The following is a 27,729-nucleotide window of genomic DNA, read 5'->3' on the forward strand; positions in this document are numbered from 1 at the left end:
CCCCCCCCCCCCGAGCAGGTGCCCCCTAGCAGGTGGACTGGGCCTCTGCGGCCTTTGGCAACGCCCTGAGCTCTAGGCCAGGCGAGGAATGGAGGATCCGCTTAAGGCGTCTCGTGCTCCACTGTGACGTGATGTGTCTGGGGTCATCCACCGTGTTCTAAATCAGGACGAGTACGCGTGGCCTCAGCAACGATGATTCCTCACCAGCCAACTCCACGAGCCAAGACGCGGCTACGGTAAATACAGTAACATCAAGAATAATAGCGCAGCAACCGACGGACAGAAAAAATTTTCCTCGTCGCTCGGCAGTCAGCAGCACGACGCTGAGCGTTCTTCTTGGTCCGGCTTGGAGGCGCCGTTGCTTGGCGCTTAGTCTGTCCAGCCCAAAAAGGGAAGCACCACGCGTCGCCTGGCCGCTCCAGCTGATCCCGTCATCATCGTCATCAGCACCCTCGTCCTCGCGGCTGCCGAGATGCTGGGCTGAATACGGATGCCCGCTCAAATCACTCCTGGCGTTGAGCCGTGTCCGAAAACCTTCTCGTGCCATGATGCGTGTGCTCAGCTGGCTAACTCTATCCGGAACAAACCATCGCACTTCCCTAGTCTATCTGAGTCTTTTCTCGCCGTCCCATCCTGCGCAAGGTCGCCGGGTATCGTGTCGCAACCAAATGAAACGCCCGCCTGCATACTGAAAGGATATTGTACAAAGTTAAGATCGTCTACACACATATGTTTTCCATCGCAAATGCTCGATATCGCTCCAGGAGATCGGTCGTGTGCATGCCTTCCTTCTGAGGTGCAAAGCTGTAGTGCACGGCAAGTGCTCGGCCGTCGACGACACCGTCTAAAGTAACAGGATTAGCATAGATTTCAAGAGTAACGTCGAGCGAAAGACAAAACTGATGCGTGCGAAAAGTGTGCAGCCTGGCAGGGATCACTCACGTCGCTTGGTCACCGACGGCATAAACTCAGAAAAGTAGTACTCGTCATCCCTGTTTACGATTGGCTTCGCCCTGTTGATGTCGTCGCCCATCATGGCGATCATCTGGATGCCCATCCTCTGATAATTGTAGTCCCAGCGGTGGAACTTGTACCGCCACAGCTCGTTGTTTTCCAGATGCTCGAGGAAGGAGAAGTGCTGTTGCGCCCCAATGTACCAGTGCCACAGGCTGGGCCCAAACGCGTCGTACAGAGCGGCCGTGATGGGCGTGTTGTCATGGTTGGATTGGTTTCGCAGCGGCAGCCACCTGTGGCTTGGGCACGGCCCGTTCGGGTGGTGGGCAAAGTAGTCGGTGAAGTTGAAGGACGGCGGTCCGCTCCAGGTGGGCAGCTCAGACGGCCGCCATGTCCCTGCGACGTGGTGGTCGTGCGAGCGCGACACGACCGCACCTTGGTATTCAAAGAAGGTCGGAGGCGTATCCAGTTCCGGCAGGTATGGTTTGACGACGCCCAAGTGCTGGTGCACCCAGCTGAGCGACGGCTGGTTGACCACGTTGGCAGATACGATGTACAGGTCTGGATTCTCCAGCTTTGTCGAGACCAGGCTCGGGATCGTAGAGTCCTCCATGAACACAATGTCGTCATCGATCTTCACATACATGGTCCCGTTTTCGACAAAGTTGTACGCCGATCTGTAATCGCCACGCGTGAAGGTCAGATCCTGCCGGCGGTAGTACGGCGACGTGCGAACAAGCTCGTCCAGGTAGAGCAGGTCGCGCACCCGTCTCGTGCGCGCCAGGAAGACGACTTCGTCCAGGACACCACCGTTCACGGCCAGATTTCTCTGTGTATAAAATCTCAGGTCAGAGACGGCAGCGCGGAAACATCGAAGGGGCCTCCCTACCTTCAGATAGCAATCCAGGATGGACACACTCCCCGGCCTGCCGTAGAACACAAGAGCCACGACCTTCAGTCCTGGGGGCTTTCTGAAGTTCGTGACGCCCTCGAGATGACCCCTCCCCGTTATGGACCAGTGCCTCTGAAGCTTGCGGCGTCCAAACGCCGGCACTGCCAAGAGACGACCGTCACCACCGAACCGTTGCGAGGGTGAACAATAGAAGTGAAGGGCAGTGAGGACGAAGGCGAAGAGGGCGAAGAGCGAAAGGGCATTCTGCTTTCCGAACACGCCATGCGGCCGCATTCTCGTCGTGCACAATGAAGAAACGAGAAGTGTGAAGCCGGCGGCACGAGCACGAAGCACAGAACGCGAAACAAGGAATACACAAGGGTACGGTTCCGCGAGGATCGTGTCGTGCTGAGCTCAGCGCCAGCGCTTCGCTAGATGACACAGGCCAAAGCTGGCTCCTAGGTGCGCGGTCGAGGTTTTCGTTAGAACGAGTGACGACGACGAAGGGAAGGAAAGGGGAGGAGGCGAGCAACGACGACGAAGCCGATGACGACGAAAGGGACCGAGAAGACGGACTACATGGAGCGGGTTCGTTGTGGGCCAGGCAGCCAAGCGGAGTTTCTCGACCGTGTCCGTATCGAAGAAGCAGCCGCAAACGTATCGCCTTCTTTTTTTTTTTTTTTTTTTTTTTTCTTTGCCAACGACGACCTCCCGTCCTGGGATGCATCAACTCTCGTTGACCTGTTAGCGGGCTGGACTGGTCCGAGATGGGAAGGGGGACTGGGGTGGGCAGTTTTAAAGCTTGGCACGGCGCACAGGGACAGGGTCCTGGCGGTGATCTTAGGAGAGAAAGCTAATAAGGACCAGCGGTTGGCGCCGCAAACATGCACGCCAACGAACCGGCGGCTCTTTCTAGTGCGTCTGTCCTTTTGGCCTTTCGTTTTCGTTGGGCACGTTTGCTGCTGCTGCTGCTGCTGCTGCCGCTGCTACCAGCTCCGGCGAGCAGTGCTCGTTACCGGTCTGTTGAGAGAGCACACGTCTTTCTTAAAAGGAGGAATGGCGCTGTCTAGGGAACGGACCCGCACATTTACGACCGGTTTCTTGTTTTTTTTCTCTCTTGTTTTGGTCTTGGAAGGTCTCGTCGTGTCCACATTGGGGTGATGGATCCACATTACGGACTTGCGACGACGACGTGCGTGGCTTGGACGTCCTGAATGGTGCTTTTTCTGCCGTACAAGTCGGCCGCTCGGCCAGGGAGTCCATCCATCTGTCAACGCGATCATGATTGGGACGTTCCGCCAAGCAGGCTCGCGATGATTGAGCGGGCCCTTTTCCCAAACTTGAAATGCAGCAGAGCGAAACATAAAGTAGTAGCTAGCCTTATTTAGATCGGGAGGGGGTAGAGTAGAGTCTTTCATTTTGGGGGGATTCTACTTAATTTGGGTAGCATGCTTAGAGAGGCGGCACACGGATGAAAGGCGGCGTCTTGCCTCCAACGCCTTTCGAAAGGTTGTGAACAGCCTGAGCAGCAGCAGCAGCAGCAGCAGCAGCAGCAGCAGCAGCAGCAGCAGTAACAGCCCTCACCCATGTACACTCCACCAACGCCCATTCCACGCCGCTCTTGTTTGATCCTCCAGGAACCTCAGGATCCATCTTCGTTCTCATCTCATCGTCTAGGACGTGCATCAACCCTCATCTCTTCCTCTCGAAGTAGCCGCTCGAGCTCATGAGCGCGACGCTTTGATCCATCACCACCTCACCTACCCAAAGGTAGTTGTCAATCCACTTGCGGACCTCTTTGTTGTCGGAGACTTGCTCGGAGCGAAAACTGGGACTGTACTTTTAGTCAGAGAACATCGCAAGAGGGCGAGGCGTGGCATGGGATGGGGCGTGTGGCGTAGGCAACGGGATGGGTAGGGCTGGTGCGGGACGCATGTGCCCATGCGGTTGTATGCTCTTGTTGTTTTGTTGTTGTTCTTCTTTGTTGTCCTGAGGGGAAGGTGGGGTGGAAGGGGTCAGCTCACGTTAAGCCGGTGGAGCGCTTCACACCGGCGAGGAAGGCAGAAACTGGGTCACTGTCAGCCGGCCGTGGTAGTGGTGATGAGGACAGCAGGCGGTCTGGTATGCATACACAGCACTGCATCAAATGCATAATGTGTTAACCTGCCGAGCTGTTTGCTTCCATCAGTGGCCGTTATCGTACGAGTCAGATGAGGATACGCGGCATACAACCATGGTGAACTAGGAGCTGGACGCGTGGAGGTATGAGTGTCTGGGCGCGAGCTCAACAGAGCATTCGGAGCGGAGGCAAGCTTTTGCTGCTTCTTCTGCTTCTTGTTCTTGTATCTCCTTGGCAGCTACACACAAGGACGATCGAGGGTTGGAGTGCTGGTGGTGTATCTGCTGCCCGGGAGATCGGGTTCAGGTGTCTGACTCTGAGGCACGAGACGAGCCGACGATCATGTGCTTGACACTGCTACGTTGGGCCTTGGCGCTCCCGCCGCGCTCCGCCATCGCAGCCAATCACAGGGCTCTGCACACCAGCGGGCGTCGTTCTCAACACATTGCCGAAGAAGTCCTAAGTCGTCACGGTGGGGAGTGCTCCCGTCCACAGCGGTCCGACTGCTTATTTTTTGTGGTCGACCCCTGTCGCCGCTGATGGGGATGCTGGCGCTCAAGTCGCTGTTGTTTGTTGAGCTGCTGGTAAGCGGGAGCTGGGTGAGACCCGTCCATGGACAGCTTAGCTGGTGGGGGCGTCATTAATTCTGGCTCTGTCTGGAGAGAAGGCCGAGTTTTTCTTGTTAGATTGTATCACACACGTTAAACGAACGCTTTATCACGCAGTCGAACAGCTTGCCCGCCGTGGTCAAGACGAGCAAATTCGACGCTGCTGGTTCGCTGAGTGCGATATCTTGGATCGGCGGGCGCAGCCTTACGTAGAGCAGAAACGCATTTCCCCCCCAAAAAAGCTACTTTTTTTTTCTCAACCCTCGCTGCGCTACGTTGGACTCTGACCTCTTTTTTTTTGCATCCCTAGCTTGACAGACAAACAAAAAAAAACCTCGATTCTTCACGCGACGCCTTAGCTGTCGCCCTGATTTTACATCATCCTGCTGCGGGCTCCACTGTGCTTGGTTTGATATCTAAGCACCTTCTGCCCCTCCAAAGCTGCAATTCCTTCGCGACACAACCCCCCTCTTATCAGCTTCAAGAGCTCACCCACCATGGCCAACGCCCTCGACCACCTCAACGCCGGCCGCACGCGTTTCGAATGGCTGGCTCAGCTGAATACCGAGTATACCCCTTCTCGAAACTACCGCAGAACGTCGATTATCTGCACAATTGGCCCAAAGACCAACAATGTCGACCGCATCAACGAGCTCCGCAAGGGTGCGCCAAGCCGTGTCCGGATGGAAAGTGACGAAACACTAATTCGTGCACAGCTGGTCTTAACGTTGTTCGCATGAACTTCTCCCACGGCTCGTACGAGGTCCGTCTACAATCAGCTCCCTGAAAACAAAACAATCAGCGAGAGCGCGCATGGCTTACAAGTGCACACACAGTACCATCAATCCGTAATTGACAATGCTCGAGCGGCAGAGGCGAAGATGCCCGGTCGACCGGTCGCAATTGCGCTTGATACGGTCAGTGGAACGTCGAAAAGGGCCCCAGCTGGAGCTAATGTGTCCGCAGAAAGGCCCAGAGATCCGGACGGGTAACACGATCGACGACAAGGATTTTGATATTAGCGCCGGCGATGAGATTATCATCACCACAGACGAAAAGTACAAGACGGCCAGCGATAACAAGATCATGTATGGCTCCACTACGCAAGGCGTAATCTCCGCGCTCGCGAGAAGCAGACGCAGAACGGGCCGGAAGACAAACAAAGCTGACACACATCGACTAGGTATGTCGACTACAAAAACATCACCAAGGTGATTGAGAAGGGCAAGATCATCTTCGTCGACGACGGTGTGCTCTCCTTCGAAGTGCTCGAGGTGGTCGACGAACAGAACATCAGATGCCGGTGCAAGAACAACGGTAAGATCTCGTCGCGCAAAGGTGTCAACCTGCCCAAGACAGACGTAGACCTTCCCCCGCTCTCCGAGAAAGACAAGGCCGACATAAGATTTGGCGTCAAGAACCGAGTAGACATGATCTTCGCGTCTTTCATCCGTGCCGGTTCTGACATCAGGGCCATCCGTGAGGTGCTTGGAGAGGATGGCAAGGACATCCAGATCATCGCCAAGATCGAGAACCAGCAGGGTGTCAACAACTTCGACGAGATCCTCAAGGAGACGGACGGCGTCATGGTCGCGCGTGGCGATCTGGGCATCGAAATTCCGCCCGCACAGGTGTTCATCGCGCAGAAGATGATGATCACCAAGTGCAACATCGCTGGCAAGCCCGTTATCTGCGCGACGCAGATGCTCGAGTCCATGACGTACAACCCGCGCCCCACCCGCGCCGAGGTCAGCGACGTCGGAAACGCCGTGCTTGATGGCGCCGACTGCGTCATGTTGTCCGGCGAGACGGCCAAGGGCAACTACCCAGTCGAAGCCGTGACCATCATGCACGAGACTTGCTTGCTCGCTGAGATTGCCATCCCGTACGTCAGCCAGTACGACGAACTCAGACGCCTGGCTCCCGTGCCTGTGCCTACGGCAGAGACATGTGCCATGGCTGCCGTGAGCGCCAGTCTCGAACAGAATGCCGGCGCCATCGTCGTGCTCACCACCAGGTACGTTCTGATCGGGACTTCTTGCCGCCGTGAGAAGTTACTAACAGTCCCGTAGCGGTAGCACGGCCCGCCTGCTATCCAAATACCGCCCCGTGTGCCCTATCATCATGGTTACGAGAAACGCACGCGCTGCCAGGGTAAGTTAGCCGACCTGTTCCACCCCTCTCGCCTACAACCGTTTGCGCACAGCGCGGCTGACGTGACGTCGTCCAGTACGCACATCTATATCGTGGTGTTTACCCGTTCTGGTTCCCGGAGGAGAAGCCAGACTTTAACGAGGTGCCGTGGCAAGAGGACGTCGACAGACGTCTTACCTGGGGTATCGTAAATGCAATGAAACTCGGCGTTCTAAACAGAGGCGACGCGGTGGTCTGCGTGCAAGGTTGGCGTGGTGGTATGGGCCACACCAACACGCTTCGCATCGTACCTGCGACGGAGGACCTGGGTCTTGACCAGGACGCCTAGATTATTGTGTGGATGTGTGTGTGCGCAAAGGATTTTTCGGACGTAGAGCATCCTCCTCCCCCCCTTTCCCCGATTTCCCTCTTTTCGGGAAAACTCGCTCATGGGAGGCGATGTGACTGCCCAGTTTCCTCATCGCAACCCCTTACCCCTTTGCAATCGAAACGCGTCTAACCCACTGTCGAGCACATCAAGTTGAAACGAGCTGTTTTGGAAATCAAAGATGAGATTTTAGCGGATAGCAGAATTAGAGCTATTTGCGGAAATAGGTTTACCCTGCTACCTTTCTGAGGCGCCCCACTCCACACACACACACACAGTGAATCAGCTTGAACTAAGTTCATTTATCTGACTCGTCGTTCGCGGTGGTGAACGTTGGCAGCCCAAGCGTTACCTCCAAAACACTAACTTAGCTTTAACGGTGTCGTCACGTTACGCATCGGCTTTGGGTGACGGCGAGCGAACAGACGCACACACTCTCTCCGTCACTCCCTTACTCACGTTCCCTCCGTGCTGACTGCCGTAACTCCAGCAATGAAGAAACGGAGGGTGTAGTGTGCTTCAACTTAAAAAAGGACGTCCCCACCAACGCGCGACTTGTGGATTACGCTGCAGGAATTTGACTTTCTCTTTAATTTGTTTCCGTCCAACCACACGCGAAGCTTCTCACCGCAAAGATGAAAAGAGCAAAATGTCCAAAAGAGTGTAAGCACTGCGTCATGAAAGGGTGGGGGGGGGGGGGGGTGGGGATCGACAGTCCCCGTTTGGAAGGGAAGGGACAGAGAAGAGATAGGAAGAAGAGGGAGGCCTGCGGGCGGTCTACGTGGTAACTTGTGCTTTGCGGTTCTTTTTTTTTTACATAGGCACACACGACGGTTTCCGTCGAGGCAGCGTGAGCGGAGGGCAGGCTGCCCGGGGCGGTCGATCGCGAGAGCCAGCCGAACGGCGCACACGTCCTCTGTAGAACTGGACGTTTTCTCTCTCATCCCCGCAAAAGGTGGCGGTGGTGAGAGGAATCGGCGGCCGTAGCCGGGTCCGCGCGAACGATTGCCTGCGCCGTGAGGCCGGACAGGCGACGCGGTCGGCAGCGGGGCGGTGGAGAAGTGGGAAAGAACCTGTTTGCCGCCGTCGCTTCGGCGCGGTGGGCGAGGCGGTCAAATGATGGGCGACGGCGAGCGGTAGCGCCGGCAGCGGACGGCTGGAAATGCCGCTTGCTGCACTATTCGCTCTCAGCTCTTCTCGTTTTCTCTCTCTCTCTCTCTCTTTCTCTGTGCTCGCGTTACCGTCTCGTAGCATCGGACGGATGGGCCCGTCTTACGCGGCGAGTGGAAAGCAAACATAGAAGAATCCGGCGACGTCCAGGGAGGAGATTTGAGAGCCGCGTTGTTTCCCGCGAGCCTGTTTATCGATCATATTTGACGGGGATGGGGGAGGGTTGGCGATTCTTTGTGCTTGTCGTCGTTGTCGCCCTCTTCATTTTCACCGCAGGTTTGCGGGGAGGACCCAGCCGTGTTCGAACGCCCGCCAAATCCCCCCCCCCCCCCGTCGGGCTCCACCAGAAGAGCATACTTGTAGAGCGAGCGAGGGTGTAGGGCGAAGAGATGGCTTGGTTTGTGCAGATTCGGCGCGACCTCTTTCGACACGGCGGCGATTAAACCCGGCGGAGGAAATGCAAATCGAGTTGCTTCATCGCATGCAGCATCGAAGCGGCTAGCCTCCATGCAGCCTTCCACGCTTTGCCTCTTCCCACACTCCCTGTCCCTCTCGCTCTGTTCTTCTCTCTTCGTCGTGTCCTGCTGTGCCTCGTTCGCTTCGGCGCAACCTGGCAAGGATGGTAAGCTCGCTTTCACGCGTGTGCCTCTCGCGGTTCGCAGGATGAAGGTAAGGGGAGGGAGGCCTGGTCAAAGCAGCATGACCGTCACATCCGCTGTCGACTTGTACGACTTGGGGGCCTGCCATCGCGTTTCACGCGCAAAAAAAGGTCCAGCAGAGTCTCTGGCGATGACCATGCGTCATGGTCGTGCAGCCGGCGCGGTGGGAGAAAGGGAAATTTGTGTTTCTGGTCGGGCCGCAGCAGCCACGGTCGAGAATTGGGAAAGCTTGCCGGACGGACTCATCCCACGAGATGCATGGTTGAGCGTGCTAAGTAGGCACCGGCTCTTTTCGAGGCTCGAGGCAAGGCGATCGGCGACTCGACCATGTGCCCCGTCGCGTGGAGCGTGATGCTCAGACGATGTGTCTGAAGTAAGCCCGCGCTGTGGTGACGGAGAGCATCTGCTCTGACGTTTGGATGCTTCACCATCGGCACCCGCAGGCGCCAGCGCCGAGGAAGCGCGCTTGAAGCCACGACGCACCCGGTGGGCGAACTCGTCCATCGCCCGTCGCCATGGTTGTTCGGCTACATAACTGTTCTTCCAGCCCTACATCGGTTCCTCAGCTGGCCTGCTTGTGCTCTCTCGGCTATCGAGCTGGACAGCAGGGGTTTGACCCCAGTCTATTGCGCAATGGAACGAGCACTCCACGATCGTGACGGTCTCGAACGAGATGGTACACATGTTGCGTGGGCATGGGGCCTGCGCGATACACGCTCTCTCCGAGATGGGATGGGGACAATGCTGTTCACGATGAAGGTCAAGAGATGACTCGCGCGAGAGAGTGGTTGGCCCACTCAGGTTCAAACGCCGAACGCTCACTATTCATTGCTAGACCAGCATTGCACCGAGAATAAGCCCGGCTTCGGTATCGCCAGTCTCTCTCTTCTCTCTTTTCTCTCTCTCGCCTCGCTCGATCTGCTCACGCTCATGCCGATGGACAGCCCCGACAGTCTGAACAATGGACTCGACCTCCCTGAGCACGAGTGTTTCATACGATGCCTTCAACGCAGCTTTCGAAATCGTCAATCTTGGCACCAGACGCTGCAGGCGGATAAGTGTGCGCCGTGACGTCGAGCTTTTCGAAAAGCTTCGACAAGTGCCTCTTCACTCGTCTCCCCGATAAAGTGAAATGGGCGCTCACAGCTGGATCTCAAACCCAGGCCAGGTTTAGAGCTCCCATAAAACGGTCGATCGCAAGCCAGGGGTCTTCCTGCTCACGCTGGACTGCACAGCAGGTGAGGATGCGGACGTGGAAAAGGCATGGCATGCTCTTCTGACTCGTTCGGCGGCCCTCGTGCTGCATCTCCGAGCTGGGCATTCGCTGCATCCACGTCTCACCTGCGCCGCCATGTTCACAAAAACACGTTTGCTATGCTGTGCTATGCTCCACCCAATCTGCTCTGTGCCTGTGCTTTTCTCTCCTAGCTTCAAGCCCGGTGGGCCTTGAGGCTAGAGCTAGTCGGAGCAGATCGAACGTCCTTCCAGCCACCAGGAACCCAGCTCACCATCCGCGGGCAACAGTATGGATCAGGCCTTGACCTCCCAGGGATTAGCATCCGCGTGCTCCAGCGGTGATCTCTGGTTTCGCTTTGCTGCCGTCACCACGCGATTGCGCAGAATGGTCAGTTTTATTACTCTCGGCGCGATGGGGACGACCCAAAGTGGGTTTTCGCGGGCGCCCCAAGCCTCGTCCAAAAGCCGTACGGATGTCTGTTCCAGAAATTTATGCAAGAACCCGTAGCTTTGGCCGTCTCTTTATTTTTCTGTGTCTGCTGCATCGTCAAGATACAAATCTTCCCTTTGCTCCTTTGACCTTCGTCCCTTTCTCTCGGCCCCCGGTTGACCTTTTTGCGGATCTATTTTTTGGGTGGATTTTTGGGCTGCACAGTTCCGTGCCCATAGCGAGCAACGAAGCTTCGACGCCCCTTTCCTTACTCTGTCTGTGAGCTTGCTTCGACATCTTCCGCCCTGTCTGTGTTCACTTAGCCTGGCTGAGAGGCTTTCGCTTCGCGTCCTGGGAACAATCATAAGCCGCCTGCCGCCCCCAAGACGTGGACGCGCTATCAGCCAGCCGGGCCCCGTACCCAAGAACTCTTCAACTTCAGGACGCCGTGCTCGCTGATTTCAGTTCTGTGTGGACGACACAAAACTCTGGAGAGCATCATAGTCAGAACGAGGAAGCTGGAAAACGATATCGAGACAGCACAGAAGCCTGAGGAGCAGCATCTGGAAACTCGGCAAAAAGAACGACGTCACGTATGTTGGCGACATACTGTCGCCTGGTCTTAGCCGGTTCCAAAGATGCGCAACATACCGATAAGCGTTCTCTTGACCTTTCCGGCCCCAAACTACACAGACCCTCAAACTCAGGGCATGAGTCTAATCGTCATCAATGCGGTTTTTGCCAGCCTTGTGGTCCTGGCCGTTGTTTTGAGGCTGTATACGCGAACCTCGGTCAAGAGATGGATAGGTAGCGACGATGTCGCCATAGTTGTCGCCGCTGTGAGCTTGTCTAACCGAATCCATGGCCTGCCCTTGCTAACAGTCCGTTTTTAGATCTTTACGTTGGCTTTCAATGCCTCTGTAATGCTTGCCAACGCAAGATACTACTGGAATCGGCACATCTGGGACATCCCACTTAACGGCGTCGCTTCCGTGGGAAAGATTGCCATAGCCGCAAAGTCGCTCTTCGTATGCGCTTCTGTAACCACAAGGTTATCACTGCTGTGCTTCTATTACCGATTGACGTCGGACACCGGCCTCGCGAAGTACAGGTGGGTCCTGCACATAGCTATGGCCTTCAACCTAGCCGTGTTCTGCACCTTCTTGCCTCTAATCATCTTTTTGTGCACGTAAGTGAAGCGAGCCACGTTTGAACGACACCGGTTGACCATCGCGACAGGCCAGTATCAGCTTACTGGTCGCTTTCAACGACGGGCAAGTGCTTAGACGAAGGAAAGACTACACTGGGAGCAGGAATCGTCAACTGCTTTGCGGATCTCTTGATCACCGTGCTCCCTATTCCTATGATTATGCAGCTCAAGATGCCACTGAAGCAGCGGCTCGGAGTGGCCATACTCCTTGGACTGGGTCTGATCGTCACCATTGCTGGGATCATTAGGTACGTTAAAATGTCCTGCGGTGCGCGAACGCCGTAACGGAATGCTAACTCAACCAGGACATACTGTAAGTCACTGGGCTCGTGTTCATGCCGATCGCTTGGCTGCTTGAAGCACCCAACTCACGCCTACCACGCTCAAGAAAGGCCCCGTCGAGGGCAATAAAAAGTGCACGCTTCATGTTGCCACATAATTCCGCAATTCCTTCCTTCTTCAGTCCAAGAATGATCTAACATCGCTTTGACAGACATTTGGAAGGCGCTTATGGACAGCTACGATGAGACGTGGTATGCCTATCCGCTCTGGATTTGTGCCGCCGTATGTTTCTTATTTCCTTTCAGTGAGGTCCTCTAAAACTAATGCCACTTAGGTCGAGATCGACCTCGCCGTGCTATGTGCTTGTGCGCCAACCATTCGCCCCCTGATCGCCATGTTCACGCGGCCCATTATCTCTGGAATCACAACGAAGTACGGAAAGGGAAGTCGTTCAGGCCGCTCAACCGATCTTGGAGCCCTCTCTTCCAGTGCTAGCAATGCCTTGGCCAATAACTCTGCAAACAACACGAACCTCGACCACGAACTTGAGAAAATTGACGCCGTTGTCGACATAGAACAAGACCCACAGGATAGCGAAGCGGGCATGCCAAAAAGGAAGTGGTCAAAGAGTTGGAAGAAGGGGGTCCCTGAGGACTCGGAGGGGCCATCACAGCCTACTAAATTGGTGATAATGGAGAGTCAGAGCTTTGAAGTGCGGCACGAGGCCAGAACAGAGTCGGTCGGACGGCCCTCGCAGGAGCGCTACATTCGTCTGGACGACACTTCGCACGACCTGCACAACCAGTGGCTAGGTCGCAACCGGTCGCCAGCCGACAAGAAGCTCGGCCACAACCACAGCATTTCGGGCTCGCGACCGAGGTCCGACGTGTCGGAACGAGCACCAAAATCCAAACCGGGGACGCCAAAGTCGCCGTTCAAGTCGAGATTCGACGCCGAGCCACGGCCCGGCCGAGAAGAGACCCAGTCGCCGGCCGACGACTCGTTCTACTTCTCGCAGGAATCCGACGGCGACAACTCGACGCCGTCGTTGCGAAGCGTGGAGTGGCCGCTGCAGGGCGCCTCGACCAACTCGTCGAAGCAGCCGCTGGAGAACGGCGAGCGGAGATGGGACATATCACGGAACCCGTTCCAGGACGCCCGACACTCTTGACCCTCGGGCGACGTCGGGAAACGACGGGGGCGGACTCTCTGGGACGAGAAGGCTCTCGGCGCAAACTGCAACATTTAAGAGAAAAAAAAACCCGGCGCGCTGGCATTTTCGCGCGGAGCAGGGCTGTGCAGAAGGGGCGCGTGGGATTTTGCAACTGCGAAACGTTGCACGTGCCCGAGTTTCATTTGCAGGAATGATGGGAACGAACGACGTGGGAACGGAAAGAAAAACACGACGAAATGATACCCTGTAGCATTGAGGACATGGACATTAATAGCATACCAATACCCTTTGAGAAAGAGAGAGAGAGAGAGAGAGAGAGAGAGAGAGGGAGGGAGGGAGAAAGGGAGAGGAGAGAGGAGAGGGAGAGTGGTGGAAGGAAAGCGTACCATGTTGATGCAGAGATTTATCATCGCAAATTCGATTCGTCTATTCTTCGTCAAGATGAGAAAGAAAAAAAAAACCTAGAGGCGGATCTTATGCTCTTCTCTCGTCTGCGCCAAAAAAAAGGGAGACGTTCGCTTCATTACGTCTGGGTACTAGCCCATCAGCGGGACGGCATATACGCCGCCAACCCTCCTCCTCCCTCCTCTTCCTGCCGTAACCGATGGAGATTGGAATGGCGTTGTATATGCTAAGGAGGGTTGGGGGGAGCGGGGGTAGGGGTAGCAAATCTACGATCTCTTTCTTGCCAGGCCGCAAAACCGGGGCTTTTTTATTTTCCCTTGAGTCGATACGCCCCTTGCAGTGATTCAGTCCGTGCCGTTCGCGCTTGCTTGCACGACGATGACGCTCGACTTGAACGCGGAGTTGGCGAGCTCGATGCCGACGGCGCCGAGGCACTTCTTGGCATCGCCTGCGTCCCTGGCGGTCTCCTTCGCGAACGAGTCGAGATGCGAGGCGTTGCGGCCGCAGACGACGAGGTCTCCCGCGTTGCGGGGGCTCTGGCCGACCTCCTCGGCGGCGCGGGCCAGGGCTGCCTTCAGAGGCGCCGATCCCGTGCGGACCGTGTCGAAGACGACGCGGCCAGCCAGCGTGGCGGGGATGCTGTTCTTGAGGCTTAGGAAGAAGGTGGCGTCGTGCTCGCCGGGCGGCGAGCGGGTGCGCGCCGCAGAGGCGTCGGCCTTGTTGCCTAGGCTGCGACTCGAGGTCATGGACGCCATCGCCTCGACGGAGGGGTCGACGTGGAAGTAGCTCTCGTCCGTCTCGAAGAAGACGATGCTCGCCGTGACCTCGGGGTTTTCTGCCAGCTGGAGCACCAGGCGCAGCGCGTAGCGGTCGTCTGCGCCGCCGAAAAACGGGCAGAAGATGTGGTGCGAGCGATCCTTGATCGGAGCGAGGACGTCGTCGTACTTGGCGGAACTGATGCTCTGCACGGACTTTGTCCGATAGATGCCCGGCCGGCCTGCTCTGTGTGAGGCGGTGCCGCCGAAGTCCCTGTTCACGAAGACGGCCGTGTTGCAAGTTGCTTGGTCAAGCGCCTCCTGCACGAAGCTGATGTAGTTTGATGACTCAAGCTTGTTCTTTAGATTCTCCGACGAGATGGGTTGTGCCTCGTTCATGCTTCCCGTCTCGGTCCAAGGAATCAGCATAAAGTCCGCATTGACGCTTTGGGCCTTGGTGACAAGGGCGTCTGCGAATCGTCGGTCGGGAAGAATGGCAACTTCGCCAGCGACGGCGAAGTTGTGCATGGTACCGACGGTGCGGAACGTGTTGACAAGAGGGTCGAGATGGTCGAATGCTTCCATCTCAGATACCTGCATGACCGACGAGTCTCGATCGGAGAGCTCGAGCAATCGAACGCCGTAGGCTTCAATCGGTTTAACGAGTGCGGCGGAGCTTTCGTTAGATCTCTCACCGACCTGGCTCTTAGCATGTTTGGGATGCAGCTTCGGCGCAGCCGCGGGCGTGTTTCCACCAAGAGTGGTCATGAACGCCATGAGAGGTGGCATGCTGTCCAGGCGGAGATACACGAGCATCTTGTGAATCTTGTTCTTTTCCATCTTCTCATACGCCAAACTGTCGCCCGCGCTGTTGTCGTCCTCAGACAATGGCCTACCAGTGTCCCAGTCGATCTCTCCGCGCTTCCAAGCGGCGAGTTTCTTCTGGTACCATGGAGGATAGAGAGCGGCTGTTAGGGGCGTGGTGGCAAAGGTGGTGACCAGCGCCATAACCACGAACATCGTGAAGGTCCTCTGGCTGAGAATCTTTGCTTGCAGGCCAATGTTCTGATTTCATCAATTAGCTTTAGTCATTTGTGCCCTTAGGTGACAAAGACGTACAAGGACGATAAGTTCCACAAGACCCTTGCAGCTCATCAGAGCGCCAATGGTGAAGCTCTCTCTCCACACCAGCCCGTTGAGACGAGCAGCGATGGCCGCGCCCAGAAACTTTGTTGAGAAGGCGACGACAACGATAGCAATGACATAGCCCCAGACAGTGCCGTCATTGAGCAGGCCAAGGTTGGTGCTAAGGCCGGAGAGCGCAAAGTAGAGAGGCAGGAAGATCGCACCGACCAGATCTTCAATCTTCTCCGCCACTCTGATAGCAAATGCACCTTCATGAGGGCAGATGATGCCGGCCAAGAAGGCACCGAAAATAGCGTGGACTCCAATGACCTGCGTGAAGAATGCAGACGCAAGCATGATCAGCAATGTCAGAGCTATGATTCCCTGAGAGGGTCCATTCTCTATGCTGTGAGTCTTGCGCAAGAGCCAGATAAAGGCGGGTCGAACGGCGAAAACCATGAATAGAATCCAGCCAAGGCAAGTCAGCAAAACATACACCGCAGTCACGCCTGCACCCGAGTTCACAAGCGCAACGCAGAGGGCAAGCAGGATCCAACCTGAGAGGTACCTCAGCTTAGGAAAAGTCACGTGTTTAGAGCAGGGAAGAACGTACCGACGACATCGTTTCCAACACCAGCCGACAATGTGATGATACCGACCGGCGTGTTGAGCAATTTCAACTCGACTAGAATCCGGCAAAGGACCGGGAAGGCGGTGATGGCCATGGCGACGCCGACGAAGAGCATGTACACGCCAAAGCTGATGGGCACGGTGCCGGGCTCATCCTTGAACTGATTGTACAGCCCCTTTGCAATGGCAGCACCCAGCCCGAACGGGAGGCCCATGCCAACGATACCGACGCTGGCGGCAATCCTCCAGTTCTGAACGAGGTACCTCAGGTCGACCTCCAGGCCGACGAGGAACAGAAACATGATCAGGCCGAGATTGGCAACCAGGTTGAGGTTGGGTATGGAAGACTGCGGGAAGATGGTGTTTGAGAAGTTTGGAATGCGGCCCATGACCGAAGGGCCCAGGAGGATGCCTCCGATGACTTCGGCAATGACGCGAGGCTGGCGGATGTGCTTGAGCGGATAGTGCAGCAGGCGACAGAAGATGATGATGATGCCCGCCTGGATGATGAACATGACAATCGGGTTCTTCGCGTCGTAGACGGACGGATTGCCATGTTCGAGGATGCCGCCTTGCGGCGTGGCGCGGGTTGTCGAGCTGGGTGTCGACGAGGCCGAAACCGTCCTCGTCACCGTTCTGAGGACGGTGCTTGCGGCGGAAGCCATGACGGCAAGCCTGGCTGAAGCACGATGGAAGGGAGGAATGCGAGCGAAAGCAAGAGGCCGCGTGCGATCCGGCTCCCGCAGGCAGCACCTTGTCCTGGGGAAAGCTGGGGACCTATTTAAGTAGGATCCCGGATCGGAGGAGGGTCAGATGGCGAGCAGTCGCAACGGCTGGTCGTGGGCAATACGGTGAGTGGTGCGTCCCAAGAACGGGGTGTGCTGGGCCCGCTTGGCGGCCGCGGGGAGAGCGAAACGGATGCGAGCGCCAGTCCTATCACGGCGGCCGAGAAGGTGACCGGTGGGACGACCGGCCGATGTCACGAGGAAACTGGCTCGCACGGGTGGCATCAGGGCTCAGCATCAGATGAGCAGCGTGTAGCCAGCGACGGGTCATCTGGCGTTTGGATGCCCGCAGCACGGTGAGCATCGTGCAGCGCAAGCGGGAGCAACTTGCCCGTCGCCGCCAGAGACGCCCGCGAAGCGAGCCAATCAGCCGGCGTTCCATCCTGCGCCGCGGCTGGCGGGATCGGCGCTTTGGACCCTGAGGAGCGCCCAGGGCGCTCGCCGTGCTGTGACTTCGGCCCAGGCTGCGAGAGCAGAAGACGGCCGCGACGGTTCCCATCCAGCTCCTCCAAGTCCTTCCGCGTACCACTGCGGTGACGAAGCCCGCTTTCGTCCTGTGGAGGCGCGGACGGGGGAAGGGCTTGAACCGCGGTGTAGGATGTGAGAGAGACCCATGCGGCTATACGACATGCTGTACTACTTGTGTCTTCCGGCAACGAGCGCAGCACACCTCCGCCGATCAGAGAGCACGGGGGGCTCAGATCGTCAAACTCATTTCGAAACGAAGCGGGGGGGCCCTTCAGCGTGGGTAAGGCGATGCCACCTTGGATGCATGCCGTGATTGATAAGATCCGCTAGAGGCGATCCTCAACCACGACGTGTACCCCAAACAACGCCCGGGACCGTGTGAGAGATCCCAAGCAGCTCCGCGAGAGAAATACAAAGTTAAAATAAAGCGTGATCAAACGAGCTATCTATACTTCTCTTTTCTTTAAATTTTCCCTTGGAATGATAAAGACGAACCAGCCTTTCCTTTTCTTCCTTCTTCAACGAGAGCCTGCTTGGAGCAGGAAAGAAAACGGAGCAGCGCAGAGCGCCTGACAGAACGAGGCCTGGCGACAATCGAACGACGATCAGGCGGGTCGAAAATTTGGGCCTTTTAAAAAGAGAAACGTGCAACTGACAACAGCTGACGGATGAGCGTGTCCGCAAGGCCGCGCGGACGCAGTTTAAAGGGGAAAAAAAAAATAATATGCAACTCGTTGTGGTCGCAACCATGCGATAAAATGATCTTTCGACTTTTACAAAAACTCCAGGTCTATGCTAAGGGTATCATGATGCGCTACGATAAAACGACACGATGCAAGATATGCGGGGGTAAACCATGCCTATCTTTGGCCTTGATCCTCTGCTCATGCGGTGCCCTACTGCTCAGGCTCCTTGTTCCCATCGCCGTCTTGGCTTGCGACGACGACGACGTCCTCTTCCTTCTGCGATGTTGAAGATCCGTCCTTTGGAGCCTTGTCAGGAGCGTCGATTTTGCGTGTCTTCTTGAACAACCCCGTCCTGGTCCACCGCATATAGGCTAGCGTGGCCACGACCAGCAGTAAAAAGCCTACGATGGACATGACAATTATAGCTGCGAGGATCCGCGGATCTCTTCTACGTCTGTGCGACTGTCAGCGCTCATTCTGTCTGGAGGCATGGTGAACTTTTTTTTTTTTTTTTTTTTTTCCTCTTTTGTGTGGGATAGGCGTTTTGCAGCTTGGCTGGACAAACACCGCCATTCTCCGTGAAGGACTACTGGCGTCGGTTGCTTACCTCACGATGGGTGCGGGCACCGTCTTTCCCAGCGGAACGGCAGTTGCCGGCTCGCCATTGTCACCAGCTTCATGGATAACACTGGCAGGACTAGGCGGCAACTCGCCCGTGTCCCATTGGACCGGCAAGCTGCCCAGTACGAAGTCCATGGTTCCACCATTCGCGAAGACGTCGTCCCAAGTGACCCAATTCTTATTCCAGGCTGCGCCGTTGACTCGGAGACTTTGGACGTAATAGTCCGAGTCCTTGCCTCCTTCCACAGTAGAGGTTATCTTGAGATCTTGGCCGCTCGGCGTTTTGATGGTCAGATTTCGAAACCATGGGCTACCGACGAGGAACGTCGTTTGCCCGGTGAGCGGGTACATTCCGATCATGTTCCACAGGATCCAGCTTTGCATGGCGCCTGCATCGCTTGCACCGGGGAGGCCACCCGGGCCAGCGTTATAATACATGTTGGCTACCTGCCGTGACTGCTGCACCGTCAGGTCCTGCCTTCCAACAAAGTTGTAAAGATACGGCGTCGTGAAGCTAGGTTCGTTGCCCGGGTTGAAAATGTTCTTCGAAGGATCCATCAGCGTGTTGAGCCTCTGCACGAAAGCGTCGGCACCGCCGCTGAGGTTGACCAACTTCGCCATGTCATGGTGTGCGTTCATGGTGTACTCCCACGGCCTGCCTTCGTAGTATGGTGCACCCCAGTAACAGCCGTCGCAGTTCATTGGATTTTGCTCGATAAACGATCCGTCGGGTAGACGGGGCACCAGAAAGCCGGACGTTCCAAAGGACTGAGCGGCTGGGTTGAAGTGGTTCCTCCACTGTCTCGAGCGACGCAGATACTTCAAAGCGTCGCTCGTTTTGTTGAGACCAAGCGCGACTTGGTGAAGCCCAAAATCGTTTCCTGCATACTCCACCGCCCGCGTTATTGCTCGTGTAAATTTGGGCGTGATGTAGCCATATTGAAGCCAGTCCGGGAGAGCACCCCTTCCCTGCGCAGTGCTGCTGTCCGGGGCGGCTGGGTCGTGGTTGTTTGGTGGAACTTTCTCCGCGTCCGTCTGCATCGCTGCATATGCGTCGTCCCAATTGATCTGTCCCCGAAGACCTTTGACATAGGCGTCAGCAAGGATATTGTCTGCGTTGGAGCCGCCTTGAGTTTTCCCGTTGAAGTTGCTCGATCTGGCATCGGGAAGCCAGCCCTCGTGTCGCCAGACGTCGACTATCGACCTGAGCAGTTCTTCATACGCGACAGGTTGGAGAATGTGAAAGAGCGGTGTCGTGCATCGGAACAAGTCCCTAGGCGCTTGTCAGCTCTCGGCAAACCGTCGTCTACCACCAACCAATGATGCGCTGTCGCAGAGGTCAGCCAGTTTTCCACCACGCAGAATGGAGGACCTAAAACGTACTACCAAAAAGTGAAGATGTCGTCGTAGTATGGCTCGCTTGACTCCCACATCGGATTTTCGCCCGTTCGATTCGAGGGAAGCAAGTGCATGCCGTACAAGGACGTGTACAAAAGTTGTAAAGTGCTCGTGTTCGTGTCACTTGTCGTCATTTTGCTAAAGACTTCCTGGTTCCATACTGCCTTTGAATTTTCCACCAATGACGACAGCGTCGTGCCCGCTGGAATTTCAGCGTCAAGAAACTCGCATGCGCGCTCCGAAGAGATCCATGAGACACCTACTCGGGAAGTGACTTTGGTGGTGTTGAACGTGAACACGGCGCCCACGCGGTCCTGGCTCGTCACCGATGCGCTTTGTCCGTACTGAGTGAGGTTGCTGCCCTGCCCAGCGAAGGTTCGCGCAGAGAAATGCTGGTCAAATCTGCCACAGAAATAAACTGTCCAATCGGGGGCTGGTGATCGTTAGCTACTCAGGGACGGTCAAGTAAGATCCATCAACACGCTTCGGTGGCAGATGCAGCATAAGGGCTCCGTAGAGGTTCGGGAAACAAGGAACTTACCCAGATTCCAGCCGTTGTTGTACGTTCCGTTGCCTTCGTAGTGGCCATCAGCAGCAATCAAGATTGAGCCTCCCTTGTAACGCTGGCTCCAGTTCATGCCACGGTAGGACGGCAGGACATGGGAAACGTCCACTACTACGTTTGAAGTCTGGCCTGCGGGAAAAGTATACTCGAAGTAGCCCGCATGCGTAGTCCCTGCCAGCTCGACCGTGATACCGTTCTCCAGCGTGGAGTTGAAGTAGCCTACCGAGCCTTGATCGCCCCGGGCGCGCTTGACAGACAAATCCGCTAAAGGGTTGGGCACAGCGCCAGGAACAGGCAGTTGAGAGACGACCCCGTACTTTGGAGCACCGCCGGTGCCGCTCTCGTGCAGCAACGAGAAGCCAGTCAGCGCAGCGCCGGCGTCCGGCAGGTAGCCTGAGTATGCCTCCGCCTTGCCGTACGTGAAATCAGGACCGAGCTTGACGACGGCAAATGGACGTGCTGCGACGCCTGGGAACATGTTCCCGCCATTGGTGGTACCGGCGAGGACGTTGACATATTGTGAGTAGTCGACGTCGGCTGAGACGGAAGCGCCTACGCAAGTTGTTGTCAATACCTATACTCCGAAGCCGTCATGCCGCAAAACAGTACGTACACGCCGCTAGAAACAGAAGCGACCTGAACATGGCCATGCGTCCATGGCGCACATGTACGGAAGCACCAAGCTCTGTCTTATACTTGGTGAGGACGTCTCCGCAGTGGAGACATGCAGGTCCTGCGGATGGAGCACAAGGCGCAAATGTCGTCTACAATTGGCGTAAGGGAGACTTGGCATAGGTGAGCGATTCTCTGGCCATCAGACGATCGAAACGCAGGAGACGCCAGCCAGGACGCGGTCGTGACAGAGGCCAGGCTACGAGTCACGCGGAGAGGGGTGGTTGTCGAGAAGATTTCGCAGGGCAGAATTCCATCCACCAGACAACTCGGCGATCCGGCTGGTCTAAGTAGACAATTGACAGCGGAGAAAGGCAGTGCCCGGGTGAAACGGTCTGACAGGAGGCAGCGCTGGCGGTAGGCACAGGGCAATACGACGGGACACACGCACACGGTGCAAGAACAGCGCCGTCAGTGCGCCGGGCAAGGGCGAGCAATCACATCGTTTTCCGAGGGGCAGGTTGAGCCATGAGCCTCCTGGATTGCGTCGCACAAACGCGCCGCGAGCGGCCGAAGCCATAGCCGTGGTGACGGCGTGCACAAGTTTGCGTGCGAAGATGCGACAAACGCATTGGGTGTTTGATGCCCACCTGAGTTCGCGGGTCTTGGCATCGTCGTCTTGGCATCGCGTGCTAAGCTTTTTTCCTTTTGCTTCTTGCGTCGTCTTCTTCTGCTCGACGTCCTCCTTTTGCGCCCTCAAGCACCAGTGTGCGACCCGTGCGAGCGCCACCACGTCCTCCACCACCCTATCGCCACCAGGAGAACGTCCCAAAACGCTCCCCAAACGTGCGTTGGATCTGGAACGCATCGCGAAACTGTTTCGTCCCGGCCCAGTTCCACGATCTCGCGCGGGGTGGGCGCGCCTCCGGATGATGGTTTCGGGACAGAAATCTTCCTTGACTCGCGCGCCGCCAGGCCGAGCGATGCCCCGTCTCCAGGCTGGCACCATCGCCCCCATGCCAAGCAAATGCTCGTTCGTCCCAAAGTAGCCCATGCGGGCCCCGAGTCTGGCCCTCTTGCGAGCCACAAGGTTAACGCGTCTGCTCTGTGTGGCCGGCTTTGGCCATGGGCCCAGAGGCCTGGTCTGGAACGCAGCACGACGGAGTGCTGTGGGATTTAGTCGCTCACTACGGTACTACTGCTATTACTACCGTCGCGCACACATGGCGTGCTTCGCTCGTGCTATTTGACACACACCACCACCACTACAGGCTCCGCGATCGTTTCGTGTGGTCGCCCAGACCCGCAAGCGTGCTGGCGCTCGTCGGCCCTCTTGTTTTCCTGACGACTGGATGAGTTCTACTGCAGTGTGCAAACGGCGTCGATTGTCCTGAGCCGCTGGCCGTCTTCGGAAAAGATTGTCCAGGGCGGCTCCTCGCCGCGTGCGGTGGACGCGGACTTTGTTCTTGACCAAAGCATTGTCTCGTGGCCCCTGGAAATACTGTGTCTTTCGTGCTCACCTGTACTAGAGAGGCCTGGCGAGCACAGCGTCACGGCCATCTCACTAAACGCAAAGGCTCGCGCATGTTCCGACAGGTCCAACACGCCCTTTTGTAGATGAACAAACAAACAAGGCCGCATCGATCTTTAGAGCAGACAGCTTGGTCGCAAAGGCCTTTAGCCTTGCGGGAAAGGAGATCTCCGCTTTGGGTCGATATCGGCCAGGACGCCGGACATGGTACCAGCCAGCATGTCCAGAGGACAGAGACGGTTTTCTTTGCCTGCCCGGATGCGCTATCTGTCACACACCGCCGTGCGTTTCTCGTGCGAAACGCTTCTCCGATCAGGACGGAGCAAAATCGACTTCTCGAGAGCAGAGCAGCACAGCACGGCAATCTGGCTTAAATTGATTCGCGGACTCTTATTCCTACCACTCAGACAACGACGACTGCTCTCATCGTTTTTGGGTTTTCTTTTCCTTTTCCTTTCTTTCTTCATTCTTTTTTTTTTCTTCTTCCTTTTATGCCAAACTCAGCTCGCATATATCATGCAGACTGCGGACTGTGCGCGTGTCTAGACGGAGATGTGCTCGACGCTTGACTTCAATCCTCTCCTATTATCGATAAAGCTTTCAGAGCCTACGAGCACGTCTCTACTTCCCCATTGTTCTTGTTTGATCCAAAGGCGTCGGCTATCTTGTCATGTTGACCTGTAACGGAAAAGACCAGCGCCTGATAACTAAAAGTATAAAGTCACGTGTGAAGCCCGTGATACGGAGGCTCTATGCTAGAGCGAATGGATCGAAATGCGCAAGTCATCGCCTGATACGCGCGCTGTTGGAGCAAAGAAACACACTTGGATAACGCGAGCATTCGTATTCAAGAGTCATCGAGTGGGATACTTATTATACACAATATGACTAGTCCGCAATCTACTTGGGATGCCTTCAGATCTAGCCACCAATGGTACAGGAAACCGTGTAAAAGCAAGCTAACAATGCGCGAAAGACAAATGATTTTTATTTTGCTCACAATTTCATGCCAAGTGTTTTGTGCACCCTGATCGCCTGTCTTATGCTGAGGTCCAACATGATCTCCTCGGAGCCGCCCGGGATGGCGTAAGCCCTGACGTCGCGGTATAGTCTCTCGACCTTGCCGCCCTGTCCGCCGCGCGAGTACGATAGACCGCCGAAGATCTGCGAAGCCTCGCGGGCGCAGAACTCAAAGGTGGTCGTCGACTGCGCCTTGAGGCCAGCGATGGCGCCGCCCAACTTGAGCATGGCCTCCATCTCTCCCATCTTCTGGCACTGGTAGATGAGGTTCTCGAGCCAGGACCACGACGCCTCGATCTGGCGCGCCATGTGGGCAAGCTTGAGGCGGATGACCGGGTGCTCGATGAGCTTCTTGCCGAACGTCTTGCGTTTGTGGGCGAACTTCATGGCCTCTTCGTAGCAGACGCGCGAGAAGCGGAGACACTGGATGATGATGCCGATGCGCTCGTGGTTGAAGTTGGTCATGATGACGCGGAACCCTTGGTTCTCCTTACCGATGAGGTTCTCGACGGGGACCTTGACGTCTTCAAACGTGACGTACGTCGTGCCGGAGCTCCACACGCCCTGGCAGTCCATCCTACGTGTTGATACGCCGCCGGCTTCGCGCTCGATCAGGAGGACGGAGATTCCATTCATGCCTTCTTTGCCGGTGCGGACGGCTGTCGTGAAGTAATCAGCCATGACACCGTTGGTGATCCACTTCTTCTCTCCATTGACGATATAGTACTTGCCATCCTCGGACAGCTTTGCCTCGCAGCCGATGTTGGCAACGTCCGAGCCGGCGTCTGGTTCGGTGATCGCCAAACAGATACGCTTGTCGCCCTGCAGGATGCCCGGGGCGATGCGATCACGCAGAGCCTTCTTTGCGTACTTCATGACAGGTGGCATGCCGATGCCAAAACCACCAATCAGGTTCCAAACAAAACCACCGCTGGCGGCGCGCGAGATCTCGTCGGTCAGCAAGATCTCATGGAACAGATCCCACTTCTCGGGTGGCACGGCTGCGACAGTGTGCTTGACGTATTCGACTGGATAGTGGACACCCAACAGACCACCGAGATATCCCCGATCACCCATCTGCTTGTAGATTTCAGGGGGGACCATCTTCGCCTCGTCCCATTCATGCACATTTGGCATAATGACCTCTTCAACCCAGGCCCGAACTTCAGCGCGAAGGTCCGCGTGCGACTGGTTGTAGTATGGGGAGTGATACTGCGTAGGTCAGCACGTGCGGTTCACATGTCAGCCTTGGACAGTCGGCAAACATACCGATTGGTACCAATTGGGGTCAGCATACGGCACCAAGTCGCCAAACATGTCGAGAGGAGGATCGAATGTCTCTTGAGGCGTAACTACGGTGCCTGGCTTGACTGGAGGTCCCTTCTTCGCGGCTTCGCCCGTCGCAGCCGGCGTGCTCTTCTTTGCCTCCGGTGCCGCTGCCGCTGGTGCCGCCTTCTTTGTGTCCAGAGAGCCGACCTTAAGTTTCGGCTGGAACTTCTTCAAAATGGCCTCATTGTGGTATTTCCAGAACTGCTTCGATGCATCCTTGCCGCCGACCCTTTGTAGGACTGCGCGTTACGTTAGACTGGGCGGACGCGCATTAGACGAATCTTCCCGGCTTACTCTTTTTGCCACCTGGAAGCTCTGTTAGAACGTCTTTCTTTTACGGCAGGACAACAGGAGCGGACTCGCCTGGATGCTCATCTTGGAACTGGGTCACATCATACACATCATCGTCAACGATGATGTAAAGGCTGCTTGGCTTGTTATGGGACGCAACGTCCGCAGCAGAAAACGTCTTCGACATGACGGCAACGCAGCCAGAGGGGTCACACGGTAAGATGGAGAGAGCGAGAGATGCGAAAGCGAAGAAAATGGCACAGAAGAGGCCGACCGAGTCCTCCGGCGGGTTTCTTATGAGCGTGACCCTTCACATGCCAATCCGCGCATCGAAGGCCGCAGCAAGGCATGTCACCTGGCCCGGGGAATCTGACAGCTGGGAGAGCCGCAGCGAGGTTCTTAGCGTGTGGGGCGCCGACCGCTAAGAGCAGCAGAATTTGGGGAACGCCCGAAGGTCAGGGCGGTTTCACTCGCGATGGATGGAATTGCGCTGCGCGTGATTCGCTGGTGATGTCAACCCAGGTCATGAAGTCATCGCAGCGACGAGCCGAGGAGACGACCGTTTGGGACTAGCGCCGCGTCACATGTCAGATTCGAACGCCCGCGTGGGAGCCAGAGATCTCTTTCTGATGCCTCGTCCAGCCAGACGTCGCGTGTGCGCCTCGCGGAGGGCCCATCGTGCGTAAGAGCCTACTTTAAATCGCATCCTTGCGCTCATCACTCGTCATGTATATCTCGGCTACGGTCCGCATCGCTCGACAGCCTCGAAGGGGCAATCTGACCACCTTTCTTCGGACATTCACCCTCCTCGCGTACTGCCTCGTGTCGTGGAGCACATGTGCAACCCGTGCGACGCTTTTTGGCCGAACACCAGCGAGCCCTGTCTCTCCACACAGGTGAGCTTTTGATCGGGCCAGCGACGGTCGTGTCGTGTTGTTTCAGCAGAGGAGATTGTTCCTGTAGGGGGGCTTGCACGGAGGCTGGCCAAGGCCAAGTTCCATTAAGCACGCTACGATTCTCAAGTCAAACTTTAAAGGGCAGAGCGCGCGCGCGCTCAAAGAGCCTTGGAAAGTGGATATAAGGCTCGAAAGACGCCACAAGCACCAAGCTCGTGCGCTACGTAATCTACGCTCATGGGAAGTTTTCGCGCTCGCATTTAGCTGTTCTATTCAAGCTCGCGTTCGCGGTGTGAGAATCTCGAACAGTTCTGGTTAGACATTCTGTTGATTTTGGGAGAGATACCCAACTAAAAAGCTTCCGATGAGATCCCCCCCGATCTCGAACTCAATAAATGGCCGGAGAGGTAATTTCTGGAAATTAAAAAAAAAATGAATAAATGAATAGATCATCAAAGGCCTCCCACGAGTACTTGTTCAACGTATGCGAGAGACGGGTAGACGAAATGAACCCGCCATTGGTACATAAATTGGCGCGGTAGACTGGCAAGAGCTGCACTTCCCGATTTCTTGTCTGGCCTCCGATGATTCAGCTGCTTCCGTGTTCTATATCGATTCCTAAAGCCGCTTTTGAACTATTTCTTCTGTGCTGGCCTGAGAGCTGATCCATGGAACTGTTATGGCATTCGCATCTTCGCACTTGGCACAAATTGTAGGGACTGTGCCGCACTTACGGTTCTGGGCTTGAAAGGTAAGAAGAGGGTTGCTGAGATGGTTTGGGTACTTATTGGTTTTGTTCGTCCGGCGAGTTGCGATTGCAACGCATGCCGTTCTGGTGACCCTTAGCTTTTACACTGAGAGGAAATGTTTGGGGACGATGGTCTAGATGGTAGAGACGAACTCCTCCGAACGTGAATGGAGATCAGAAAGGGCGTATCTCAGCTCTGCTCGTTTTAGTTCAAACCTGGCCTCAGCCCGGCCACAGGACGTGTATGTCTATAAACGTACAGTCCCTGATCCTTTCGAGTCGAGGATGGCAATACGTGCCTTATGCCTCTAAAAAAAGGACTCCGATGCAACACACCCAGAGAAGAACTGAGTTAGAAATACTCTCTGCGGCCTGGTCGCGCGTCTCGTGCACGGCTTAGATCAGACAAAATCGCATACGAACATGTGAAAAAGCTGTACCCGCACCAAGCGATCGCCTTTCCCGGCGATGTGGATCAGCCAACCGACGACGTCCTGGACTCCTGCACTGGCTCGCACATGCATCGAGAATTCGCCGTCACACGCTCAGAGTGCAGTTTTCCCTGCCCATCCCCTTCGGTCCTGCTTACGGAGCGCAGTGCCTGATAGG

General features: G+C 56.1%; 6 protein-coding genes across 6 annotated transcripts; 2 read left to right on the plus strand and 4 right to left on the minus strand.

Annotated features, from left to right (window-relative positions):
• Positions 1-4: 4 nt before the first annotated feature.
• PV09_07003 (uncharacterized protein) lies at positions 5-2,493 on the minus strand. Its single transcript, XM_016360717.1, has 3 exons — positions 1,844-2,493; positions 943-1,783; positions 5-844 (listed from the first exon to the last, which is right to left on the minus strand). Exons 1-3 carry the CDS (start codon positions 2,138-2,140, stop codon positions 720-722), a joined length of 1,263 nt encoding a protein of 420 aa, XP_016211394.1. The 5' UTR covers positions 2,141-2,493; the 3' UTR covers positions 5-719.
• A 2,171-nt stretch (positions 2,494-4,664) lies between these two features.
• PV09_07004 (pyruvate kinase) lies at positions 4,665-7,765 on the plus strand. Its single transcript, XM_016360718.1, has 7 exons — positions 4,665-5,236; positions 5,290-5,336; positions 5,410-5,490; positions 5,540-5,661; positions 5,757-6,590; positions 6,646-6,727; positions 6,804-7,765. Exons 1-7 carry the CDS (start codon positions 5,071-5,073, stop codon positions 7,053-7,055), a joined length of 1,584 nt encoding a protein of 527 aa, XP_016211395.1. The 5' UTR covers positions 4,665-5,070; the 3' UTR covers positions 7,056-7,765.
• Positions 7,766-10,502: 2,737 nt separating this feature from the next.
• On the plus strand, positions 10,503-13,578 carry PV09_07005 (uncharacterized protein). Its single transcript, XM_016360719.1, has 6 exons — positions 10,503-11,428; positions 11,483-11,778; positions 11,829-12,047; positions 12,105-12,112; positions 12,293-12,363; positions 12,416-13,578. The coding sequence occupies exons 1-6, from the start codon at positions 11,228-11,230 to the stop codon at positions 13,250-13,252; spliced, it is 1,632 nt and encodes a 543-aa protein (XP_016211396.1). The 5' UTR covers positions 10,503-11,227; the 3' UTR covers positions 13,253-13,578.
• Positions 13,491-17,226, minus strand: PV09_07006 (uncharacterized protein). The gene is made up of 3 exons (XM_016360720.1): positions 16,154-17,226; positions 15,535-16,097; positions 13,491-15,480 (listed from the first exon to the last, which is right to left on the minus strand). Exons 1-3 carry the CDS (start codon positions 16,833-16,835, stop codon positions 14,005-14,007), a joined length of 2,721 nt encoding a protein of 906 aa, XP_016211397.1. The 5' UTR covers positions 16,836-17,226; the 3' UTR covers positions 13,491-14,004.
• A 928-nt stretch (positions 17,227-18,154) lies between these two features.
• Positions 18,155-21,417, minus strand: PV09_07007 (uncharacterized protein). The gene is made up of 5 exons (XM_016360721.1): positions 21,307-21,417; positions 20,670-21,245; positions 20,117-20,561; positions 18,717-20,003; positions 18,155-18,563 (listed from the first exon to the last, which is right to left on the minus strand). Exons 1-5 carry the CDS (start codon positions 21,341-21,343, stop codon positions 18,320-18,322), a joined length of 2,589 nt encoding a protein of 862 aa, XP_016211398.1. The 5' UTR covers positions 21,344-21,417; the 3' UTR covers positions 18,155-18,319.
• A 2,243-nt stretch (positions 21,418-23,660) lies between these two features.
• On the minus strand, positions 23,661-25,937 carry PV09_07008 (uncharacterized protein). Its single transcript, XM_016360722.1, has 4 exons — positions 25,549-25,937; positions 25,480-25,491; positions 25,126-25,424; positions 23,661-25,068 (listed from the first exon to the last, which is right to left on the minus strand). Exons 1-4 carry the CDS (start codon positions 25,661-25,663, stop codon positions 23,833-23,835), a joined length of 1,662 nt encoding a protein of 553 aa, XP_016211399.1. The 5' UTR covers positions 25,664-25,937; the 3' UTR covers positions 23,661-23,832.
• Positions 25,938-27,729: the final 1,792 nt, after the last annotated feature.

This window comes from Verruconis gallopava, assembly GCF_000836295.1.
Source record: "Verruconis gallopava strain CBS 43764 unplaced genomic scaffold supercont1.26, whole genome shotgun sequence".
In the NCBI taxonomy this organism is placed as follows: domain Eukaryota; kingdom Fungi; phylum Ascomycota; class Dothideomycetes; order Venturiales; family Sympoventuriaceae; genus Verruconis; species Verruconis gallopava.